The sequence below is a fragment of the Macadamia integrifolia genome, chromosome 11, assembly GCF_013358625.1.
Source record: "Macadamia integrifolia cultivar HAES 741 chromosome 11, SCU_Mint_v3, whole genome shotgun sequence".
Classification (NCBI taxonomy): Eukaryota; Viridiplantae; Streptophyta; class Magnoliopsida; order Proteales; family Proteaceae; genus Macadamia; species Macadamia integrifolia.
The window spans coordinates 3069473-3081089 of NC_056567.1; the positions used below are offsets into that span (position 1 = coordinate 3069473).

Here is an 11617-nt window from a genome sequence, read left to right on the forward strand (position 1 = left end):
CTTGATGCGGATCCGAGGGAATCGGATCGCTTAGGGCCCACAAGAATGATAAAATATCTCAATTTAAAGGTTGAAGGGTATTCTTGTAATTTTCAGAAATCAGTAGGGTCTTAGAAATAATTATATGGCAGCTGGGGTAGTTCTATAACTAAAAACTTTAATACAAAGGCTTATTCTGAATTTTACCAAAGAGAAAAGGGGTAATGGAATATAACTTTGGGGAACAAGGGCTTAATTGTAATAACAGGGAAAATTCTTTTAAAATAAAAAAAGAAACCTGTTCTTCTTCTTCTTCTTGTCGTGAGAACCAGAAACCAGCGGACAGAAAAAAAAACTTCCGATCGGTAGGACTCCTTCGATAGGGCTTGGTTTGACCTGAAATTCGAAACGAAGGTTGCCAGCCTTAAGGTCTCTTGACTCCGACAAACAAACAGTTCAAACAAGAAGTAAGAAGAGCTGTATTGTCCCTGCAACTCAGATCTGGCGGTAATAGGGAACCAGACCTGAACTTGGTCTTGAAACTCACAACAGGGACTGAATCTGGTCGCAGGAACTCTGCGGTTTGGTCGCCTTAGGAAGGTGATCCTAGCCCCAAAGTTTGGAGGTGAAAACACTTGTATCCAGGGAGGTACGGTTGATTCCTTGAGCTGTACTCTGTCGCCCAGAACAGGGGCTGTGAAAGATATCAGCAAGAAGAAGATTGAAAAAAAGGAAAAAGAAAACAGGGAAAAGAAGAAGATGAGAAGAGAAAAAAATCAGAATAATAGAGAGGAAGAAAGAAGAATATCAAAGAAAGAAGGAGGGAGATAGAGGGAATCGGCGGCCATGGTTCAAAACCAAAAATACTTTCAAATTTCTATTCTTTAAAAAAAAAATCTCTAAAAACTCCATCGATTACATGTCCAATATAAAGGAAAAATCAGACAATTAATGGCAACTACTTGAAAATAGAAACTAACCTATATAGCAACTAAATAAAAATCAAATCTAAATTAAAATACTATCAAACTAATTTCTAAACCAAAAAGGAAAGTAAATAGGAAAATTCTCAAATCAAAGAGATCCCTTCCAGCGCCCAACTGAATCATTCCTTCAGAATTTGTTCTCTTATTTAAATGGAAAGAATATGCTTTTATTTTTGCATGTGTTTTATCACCTGTTTTAGTGGATTTTCAGATCATCAATAATGTTTTATTGCGCAATCAACTGCCAGTCATTGTTGGGGGAACAAATTACTATATCCAGGTATTGTATTGTTGGTTCTATTATTTCACTGAAATTAAATTTAATCTGGACTCACATGTACACTCTATCCTGTTAAAAAAGGAGGTTTCCGCAGGCTCCATTTCCTTTTTCTATATCTGTCCGATTGAAACTGAGTACAGAAATTTATAAGCATAAATTATGGAGTTCCTCTGATGCAGATCAATTTGATCAATCTGCAGATGGTGGGCATACTTGATGGGATGGGAAAAAATTATAATCTAATGGTTGATATGGCCAGATCTGATGCTAGATCTAACAGCCAGATTAAATGGAAGATAATAATAGAATTTTAAGATAATATTTCGGATTTAAAATTAAGAAAGGAAATGAAATATATGGAATTGATGGAGAAAATAAAAGGGGAAGGGAGAAAGGTGTTGATAGTTCATAGGGATGAGAAAAAAATAGGAGGTTAGCGATTGTGGGACGAGAGAAATTTTCAACTATAGAAAGAGGGGTGTACCTAGTGCACGAGGTTCCCGCTATTGCGGGGTTTGGGGAGGGTCATAATGTACACTAGCTTACCCCAGCTTTGCAGAGAGGCTGTTTTCCGACTTGAACCCGCTACCACTAGGTCACAATGGAGCAACCTTTCCATTGAGACCTCGGTGCAACGGTAAGGTTGATGGTTGTGTAGTTGAGGGGAGAGAGAAGACTGGTCAATGAGAGGGAAAAACACGTCGTTATAGATCAGTGTCAATTCCCTGCAATTGAAGGGCTTGTCAAAGGGTGAGTTCCTTGCTTCTTTTTGAAGCAAGCGAGGAAAGATCCATGGCCTTTGTTGTGCCTGTACATTGGCTCCAATCAAGACCAGTCGTCAATCCGAAGTCGATAATAGATATTTACCGTAAGAGAGAAGAAAGAGAATCTTGTTTACTGTCGAAATAAGAAAGAGATAAAATAGGAGGGGAGAAGAGAAAGTAGTAGCAGAGCGGTTACCACTCTCTTCAAAAGAATCAAAACTGATCCATTTGATCCCATCTTAGAAAAGGGGGTGCCTACATATTTATAAACTCAAAAATAGAAATAGATGACTTTGGACTGCTAAATACTAATAAGATTTTGGAAGCCTAGATCTTCTTTATAAGTTGGGCTTGCACAACTATTTTTTTGGGTGAATAATAAATGCATTACGAAAGAAAGGGGAAGGGGGAATATACAACCCTCAAGAGGGGAATAACAAAGAGAGAGAAAAAAGAACCCCCTAAATAGGGGAGGGGGGGGGAGAGTGGAAGGGAAACCCAGGACAAAAAAATGGGTTTTTTCCTTGGTGAATCACGCATCGAGCAAAACCTAGAAGAAGAAACAGCTAGCTTCGAGGTAACATCAAAATAGATGGCATTCCAAATCGAATCAAAAGATTTGGAGTTGGAAGTCCATCTACGTGATTATGCTCCATCCAAATGTGACTGATAGTGGCACCAAAAACAAGCTTCCTAGCAATATCGCAATTAGAGTTACCGGCGAAAGTCATACAAACCCATATTCATTCTTTGGAGAGCGGGAGAGGACGTCTTCTAGCAGGCCACCAGGAGGAGAGGACTCTTTTCCAGAGATAAGGAGAAATAACATTCAAAGGAGAAATGATTATGGGTCCACACAACTAATAAAAAGGACTTTTTTAACTACTAAACTGAAGTTAACAACACTTCCAACAGACCCCACAAATAAGCTAAAAATAGTGAACAAAAGTTAAGGTTAAATAACCCCATAAATAAAATTACAATTTGGTCCCTGGTTAACGAAGATGGACACTAAACTAATGGGAGCAAATCTAGGCTACCGTATCTGAATCTTGGAGTGGTTCTTTGTTCCTCTTTTGATAAATCTGTTTTTGGTTTGGTTTTACATTTGTCCAGTTAAAGTTTTGTCCTCCTAGGTTAGTTTTAACTATCATCTATTAGACTATTCTTCTCTGTTATATGGTTTCAATTTTCATCTTAGATTTGCTTGTATCAATCAAGTGCTTCGAAAAATAGCATCTATTTCAAGTGTGTACCCTAATGAAATAATGAATTAGGCTGGGCTGATCTTATTCCTATTCCAGAAAAATTCATATGAGAAATGCTGAGAATTTACAGTTCACAATATATTTTATTGCAGATAGCATAAATCAAAGTCCTAAAGATGCGATTTTTATAAAGGGCTTTTCAGTAGCACTTTACATCTGTTTTCTCTGACCCCACCCCACCTAAGTCTGGCTGTGGTTCAGGCTTGGGTGGGAGAAGTTATATCCCAGGGTAGAACTCGAGCTACTTCCCTGTTGAGAGAGTGTTGGATAAGTCATTTCCCATATTAGGGTCAAGCTAACTCTCTAGCCCTCCCAACCATCCAGTGGCCAACCCTAATAATGCCTTTTCTATGTCAATTTTTACAGGTAATGTCAACTAATTTCGAGCCAGAAGAATCCAACAATAGACCAGAACTGACAGGATCACAGAACAGAGAATATTGACCAGAATATGGAGGAAAATTATTTCTCAAACATGCGAACTCAGAACAGTCCAATAACTTGGTCGAGTAGTCTAATCTAATAAGGAATAGGGTTGCAGAATTTGACAAAATTCTGATTACAGAATATGGGGTTATGGAGAAGTTCTATTGCTACTAGGAATAATAATAGCTGAGCCAGAAGCCTAGAACAGAAATATTGATCAAAATTCTTAAGAAGCAGCAACAGAACTTTAGGATAGGATATCAGAAACATATATTCCATATTTGAACCAAAACAGATCAGAAACCAGAAAGATACCTGAAGAATATTTAAATAAAAAATTGAGTAAAACTGTGGTTGCAATGCTCCCAAATTTTGGAACCTTAGAATAGATATCTCTCTTGTGTTATACTCTAAGCTTGCTTAAATATTAAAGTTAGGCTCTATTTAATGACTTAATGAGTTAATTTAGTGGTTAGTACCTTGTCTAACTAGAGGTCCTATGTTCAATCTTGTTAGTAGTAAGTAAGGGGGTTTTATTAGATTTTTTCTTTTCTTTTCTTTTCTGTTCTTTCCTTTTTATTTTCTTTTAAATTGCTGTGGACCCCACCCCTATTAGACAAATCGTGGGAGGGGGGAAGGGAGATCCGTGGGAGAAGGAGAGAAAAAAAGAGGGAAAAGGAGAGGTTCGTAAGATAGAAGGAGAGGGAGAAAAAGAAGGGAAAAGAGAGATTCGTAGGAGAAAAGGAGAGAGGAAAAGAAGGGAAAATAAGAGGAAAAGAGAAAGACGTGAGAGAGAATAGATCGAAATAGAAGGGAAAAGAAAGAGGCGTGAGAGAAGAGAGATAGAGAAAGAAGGGAAAAGAGGGAGAGAGCTATGACCGAGAGAGAATAGGAGAAAGGGGAGTGTGAGCTATAAAAGAAGAGGAAGAGAGAGAAGAGGAGGATCGTGAGAAAGAATGAAAGAAAGAAAGAAAGAAAGAAAGGGAGAGAAAGGGGATCGTGAAAGGGGAAAATTATGCCTACTTCACTGTTTTATTTTGCTCACTTTGGGTTAAGGATCCTTCCTCTTATTCTTAGTTTCTTGAATAGGCTTGTTATCCATGATTCCAAATAGTTGAGTTTCTTCTTTTGGGACCCAATATGAGACCCAAATAAAACATGATTTTATTCATTAATGATCTAGTTGGACTTGTCACCCTCAACAATAGTCTTAGGGTTTTAGGGTTCTTTTTGGGCCCTGATTCCAAATCGTTGTTGGTTTCTTCTTTTGGGACCCAAACAAAACCTGATTTTATTCATTCATGATCCAGTTGGACTTGTCACCCTCAACAATAATGTTAGGGGTTTTTTAGGGTTCTTTTTTGGACCCAATATGGGACCCAAATTAAACTAATCAAATATTTTTCTTGGGAATCAATATAGGACCCAAATCAATTTAAGATCTTTGTATGGGTTCTTTACTAGAAACCTATTATGGGACCTAATTCTTCGGCGGGATAGTAATTAATATAAGGTATTACTAATTTCAAATCGGGACCTCGTGGACGCTTTGGACTCAAAGGGGAGATAACACTTTTGCAAACGAAGGTAAATGGATTGTAGAAGTGTAAACCATAGCGTGTGGTATGTTTGACTTATGTTTGCATGAGATTACTATAATGGCTTGCTGAATGTTGTAACCCTATGATTGATGTTATAATCACTTATATGTAGAGATTGAATTATATTCATATGTGGCTTGTGTTACGTGGTACATATTAAATTATGCTGAAAGGGATTTTGAGTAAACATCGTGTTTTTTTAAGTATTATTTGTAAAAATTTGATTGGTGTAATTTCATTGTGACTAAAATGTGATTTCGTGAAAATGTGAACTTGTGAAAGTGTGTGAGGGCTAGTGGACTGCTCCGTACCGGACTAGAGAAGGGTGCTCCATTGAGCGCTGTGCATAGTGGTGTATATTTAGTCACAATGTGGTGACATCTGTGCGATTGTGTGATTTGTGGGAGCCGAGTTTCCTTCTCATATCCCGGAATGGTAGCAGCTCATTTCCCCCAATGCCCATAATGAATAAATATATTAAATGATAATGATTAAAGGGTTGCTTTTACTTTTCAAAATTATATTTATATTAAAGTACAACCATTTTCAACAAAAAAGTCCCATTTTCACACTTAGTTGGCATTGGGGGTAAATGAGCTGTTACCATTCCCAAGATATGAGAGGGAAACTCGGCCCCACAAATCACATAATCACACAGATGTCACCACACTGTGACTAAATATACACCACTAGGCATAGTGGATATAAGTCCTATGGCTCAACGGAACACCCCTCAATGGTCTAGTAGGAAGCAGTCGACTTGCCCTCACACACTTTCACAAGTTTACATTCTCACGAAATCACATTTTAGTCAAAATAAAAAAACATCAATCAAGTTTTTACAAAGAATACTTAAAACCTCATCCACGTTTACTCAAAATCCCTTTCAGCATAATTTAATATGTACCACGTAATACAAATCACATATGAATATAACTCAATCTCTACATATAAGTGATTATAACATGAGTCATAATGTACAACATTTAACAGACCATTATAGTCATCTAATGCAAACATATGTCAACTATACCACCCGCTGTCCACTTACCTCTGTTTGTAAAAGTGTTATCTTCCCTCTGAGTCTCAAGTGTCCAGGAGTTCCTGATTTGAAATTAGTAATACCTTATATTAATTACTATTCCGCTCAAGATTTGGGTCCCATGATAAGAACCTATCAAAATTGGATCATGAATGACTAAAATCAGATTTATTTGGGTCCAAGAGAAGAAACTAGAAACTATTTGGAATCAGGGACCAAAAAGAACCCTAAAACCATAACAATATTGTTGAGGGTGACAAGCCCAACTAGATCATTAATGAATAAAATCATGTTTTATTTGGCTGATGCAGCATTGAAGACCTATTCAAGGAGGAAGAAGGGAGGGGTCGACCGTGGCTAGTATGGGTCGACTAGGCCTAGTCTTTAGGCCCACGGTTTGGGCATAGATGGGGTTATTTAGTTTCAAATTTCAGTACCTAATTAGTTTCTAATTTCAGTACCAAGTTAGTTTCTAATTTTAGTACTTTTTATTTCCTAGTTTCTATTTCTAGAATTAGTAATTAGAGGATTTGCTTTTTATTTAGTTTCCTATTTCAGTTTTTGGAAACTAGAGTTAGCTTCTAGTATTGTAACATCCCCCACCCCCCATCACTATTATAAATAAAGGAGGGCTCTCATTAGTAGCCCACGATTTGATAAATTGAAAACTTGCTTGCTGCTGTCGCTGTTATGCTTCTGCTGGGTATAAGGGACTGGTGTGTGATCCATTCGACTCCTTGCGGTGGGAAGCCCAGGAGGATATGCTTCAAGTGTTTCTTCTTCTTCAAGGTTGTCTAAAGGCTCTAACACTGCTCTACAGACCAGGTATTTAAAAGTCTAATTCTGTCCAGAATTTCCTTAGTTTTCACAATCGGTTCTCTGTGACCTGAAGTACTTCCAGCCCTTGGTTTGAGTTGTAATTTTGATCGATCCATTCACCCATTAAGAGCCTCCTTCGATCCAAATATCAGGCCATTCTGACCTGTGGTTGATGAGATACAAGAAATCTCCACTTTCTTGTCCTGTAGTGCTATCGGTTCTGATTTCAGACCAGAAACAGAGATCAATTAGTTGGGTTTGCATGTTGCTGATTATCTGAAGACTGATTATGTTTGTTGAGTGATATTTGGACTTAGTTCTGTTTCCTAGCTACCCTATCCAGCTAGCTATATCCTGATCTCAGAATCCCTGATTTCTGGACTCGGCAGACTTGAGTTCCAGATCTGGTTTTATTCAGATTTAATCTGCACTACTGTTATGCCCTTTTTATTGGTTGTTCTTTGATTCAAAATCCTGCAGTTGAGGCTTGGTTAGTCCACCTAGCCTAGTTTACATTATTGGGTCCCAAAAGAAGAAACTAGCAACTATTTGGAATCAGTGATAACAAGCCTATTCAAGGAACTAAGAATAAGAGGGAGGATCCTTACCTGAAGTGAGCAGGATAAAGTAGTGAAGTAGGCACAATTTTCCCCTTCCATGATCCCCTTTCTCTCACTTTCTTTCTTTCTTTCTCACGATCCTCCTCTTCTCTTCTCTCTCTTCCTCTTCTTTTATAGCTCACACTCCCCTTTCTCCTATTCTCTCTCGGTCATAACTCTCTCCCTCTTTTCCCTTCTTTCTCTATCTCTCCTCTCTCACGTCTCTCTTTTCCCTTCTATCTCTATCTATTCTCTCTCACGTCTTTCTCTTTTCCTCTTATTTTCCCTTCTTTTCCTCTCTCCTTTTCTCCTACAAATCTCTTTTTCCTTTCTTTTTCTCCCTCTCCTTCTATCTTACGAACCTCTTCTTTTCGCTTTTCGCTTTTCGCTTTTTTTTTTCTCTCTCTCCCCCACGGATCTCCCTTCCCCTCTAATAGGGGTGGGGTCCACAACAATTTAAAAGAAAATAAAAAGGAAAGAACTTAAAAAAGAAGAAAATAAAAATCTAATAAAACCCTCTTACTTACTGCTGACAAGATTTGAACCTAGGACCTCTAGTTAGACAAGTTAAATAGAGCCTAACTTTAATATTTAAGCAAGCTTAGAGAATAACACAGGAGAGATCTATTCTAAGATTCCAAAATTTGGGGCAATTATAGTGGTTCTGTCGGGATTATAGAATTTGCAGAGAAAGGACCTTTAATATTGAAACATAAAATAGACAGAAGAGGTAATTAGGCTAGGAATCCATCTAAACCCCACTTGGAACTCTCCAAGCACACTACTAAATCCACAGCACTGATTCAATAACAGAAATTTTTTAGAAAACTGAAAGCTTTATCTCCTAAACTTTTGTGCTTGGATGGCTATATATATATCATAGTTATCAAGGCATCGCTTAGGTGAAGCCTTGGTGCCTCGTTGGTGTCACGCATCCATGTGACAACTATGATATATATGGGAGTGTCTGAATGTCACATTTATAGGTGTATTTAGAACTTGATACCTTCTAGCCCCCCGATCGAAGATGAAAGCCAAGGCGGATAGCAAAGGCCATTCTCGATATTAGCAAGATGAATGCCTCTCAGGCCACTGTATTCTCTTGTGCGCACCTCCCCTCAGACTCCAGATCCCACGCCCTTGGTCTTGGGTTTAGCCCATTTTAAATCATCTTGCTTCCCGCTCCAAAAAGAAAAGAATCGGTCATTCTGGATAGATTCCCTGACGCCCCCAGAGGTATCCCTAACCAATGTTTAGGGATTCCCCAAACATTGGTAACGTAACCAGGCAGTGACGGAACATGAATGAGATGCTCAACTCACAGTGACTAGAATTGTCCCTTGTCTTAAAAGTTATTTATGATATTAGTATAAAAGGGTTTCCAAAATAATTTGAAAGTGACATATCATTAGACATTAAGTCATTACCAAAAAGAGTCATTGTCATGCAATTTTTCCGAATATACATGTGAAAGGACACTATTATCCTCATATTAGAAAAAAAATGTGTACCATACTAGAAGGGAAAAAAGTAAGTTTACAAATTATTTGACACCATAGGGGGTCAATAAGAAAATCCCTATATATATTATGTGGATTCTCGAAATCTGACTCCTAATAATTAAATCCCATATACCTAACTCCTACTTGGCTACCCTTATTTTATGGCCAATTTGGCGGCTTGTTACAATGAGAACCGATTGAACCAAAGGCTCAAGATCTATAGAAATCAACCCAAGGTTTATTTCCTTTTAAATAAGCCCACTTTTGTGATTTATCTTCATTGATTGGTCACCATTATTTATTTCCTCAAAGAGTTCTTCAATCAATCGTTTTGTTTGTGTCAGAACTGTCTTGGTTTTGTTATCCACTTTAGAAGGCTCGCTTGAGTCACAAATATGTCCATTCCTAATCAGTTCTTAGCTGCTGCGGCAACCCCCTGTAGGCAATTTATGGGTGCTACAATTAGGCTACTTGGCAGGCAGTCCTTAGGCTCTTTTTCCTCTCCTCCTGGGATAAGAGTCTCGAAGGTTGCATTGTTTTTGGAGCTAGATATATATCGCCATAACTTCCATTGAATAACTTCTAATTGTTCTTCAACAATGTTTGTTCAAGCCCAGGTTAAAACCATGTAGCCCTTGAGATTTATGGCCTGCAAGATTAGAGATGCCGCTTTCATTCCTCTGGCGAAGAGCTTATTAAAGCATCCTTTCATTTTCTCTGATAGATTCTTCCCTTATTGGTTGGTCTTGTACTTTTGCTGATTTTCTCTAATAAATTTGTTGTTTTGGACAAAAAAAAAAAAACTCTGATAGATCATTGAGAATTTGATTTAGGCCTCTGCTTAGAAGTTCTGAGGTCTTTATAGAAATGCAGCCAGATTAGCTGCGTTTGAGATTGGCCTTAGCCTTATTCTCTGTAATACCATTGCAATTTTTACTTGGTTTGTGCCTAGAATTTGCCATCTTGTTGAAGGGGGAAGGGCGTGTGCTTGTTAATGGCCCATCCATGCATGGTCAATTGTGCTTGTTGTTTGCTGTTCTGACTTGTTAATTCTGACAACCTTGGATTATAGTTGGGTGTATGGAGTCCTATATCTTTTGCCTTTACAGGTCAAAACATTATTGTTTGACTATCTTTCTTCTGCTCTCAGGCTCTTTTAAGTCCATTCCTTATAGATGATTTGACGGAAGGTTTGGATGAATACTGTTTGAATGATATCTCTGGTAAATAAAAGTTGTTTCTGCTCCTGTTCAATGATTTACTTGCAATTCTCTGTTTTAATATGGGCTATATTTTGCAGGAGAGAAGCCACTAGACCACGAAGTTGACTTGGCTGGTGATAATTTGAGTAATTTTGACCGTCTTAAAGAGCTTGATCCAGATTCCGCGAACAGGATTCATCCAAATGACCATAGGAAAGTAAGGGTCAACTCCTCCCCTCCCCCCGCCCCGGGGCATAAATTCATTATATAATATCTTATTATCTTTTTCTTTTGGGTGATAATTATCTTTTTATTTTCAATAACCTGATTAGTTCTTCTGATAAGTCTGTATCTACTAAATGATATCATACAATTATCTAAATTTAACCCATATTTTCTCTATTATAGTTGGAACTTGGAAGCTATTCTTCTTTTTGCTGATGACAAACACATGGCATACCTTGTGTGGTATCAAACACTTGACACATCTCCATTTAGGAGATCTCTATGCAAGGGATTGGTACAGTCAGAAAATAACTTGTAATATCCTATCTTTTCTTGATATTTGTTGTCTACTGTTTAATTGGTGAAATACTGATGTTTATAGCGTTAAATAAAAAGGAGTACTGGGAATCGAAATCTGTAGGTGGTTATACACTTACGATGGTTAAGAATCAATTTCCTTTATGCTTTTTTCCTACAATGGCATTTCAGGAGCATGCATTTTGTAGCTGGTAGGATGTGCTTTACTAGCACATGGCATGTTGGATTTTTTTCAGTGAGTGTTGTGAAAGAACTGTGCCTGATTACATGGTAAAAGGAATTGTGTTCACTACTTAAATAAAGTATGAGGTTAGTTGTATTAAAATTGGTTCGTATCCCTTGCAGGTAAATCATTATCTTAATTTGTATGCTCACCGCAGTGTTCTCCCTAGCAAACTGTTTCAAGGAAAGGCTGCAGAGGTTTGTGCTTCCTATTGATTAGAGTCATTGTCATTACATATGTCGTCGTCGAACTGCTTGTCAGGGATTTTGTTCTTTCATCTAGAAAATTTAAATTTGTTGTGAACTTGTTTAAAGTATTAAAATGAAGTATTTGTTGGATTTCTATTTTATTTTGTCATGTAAAGTGTGGTGTAAGGTTGTCTC

General features: G+C 37.7%; 1 protein-coding gene across 1 annotated transcript in view; it reads left to right on the forward strand.

The window, feature by feature from the left end:
* LOC122093916 (tRNA dimethylallyltransferase 2) overlaps positions 1–11617 on the forward strand; it is a 15199-nt gene that overhangs the window by 627 nt on the left and 2955 nt on the right. Inside the window, exons 2-5 of the mRNA XM_042664468.1 lie at positions 1084–1245; positions 10417–10489; positions 10567–10685; positions 11357–11431. Of these exons, the coding sequence (XP_042520402.1) occupies positions 1084–1245; positions 10417–10489; positions 10567–10685; positions 11357–11431 (429 nt within the window). The remainder of the gene's footprint in view (positions 1–1083; positions 1246–10416; positions 10490–10566; positions 10686–11356; positions 11432–11617) is intronic.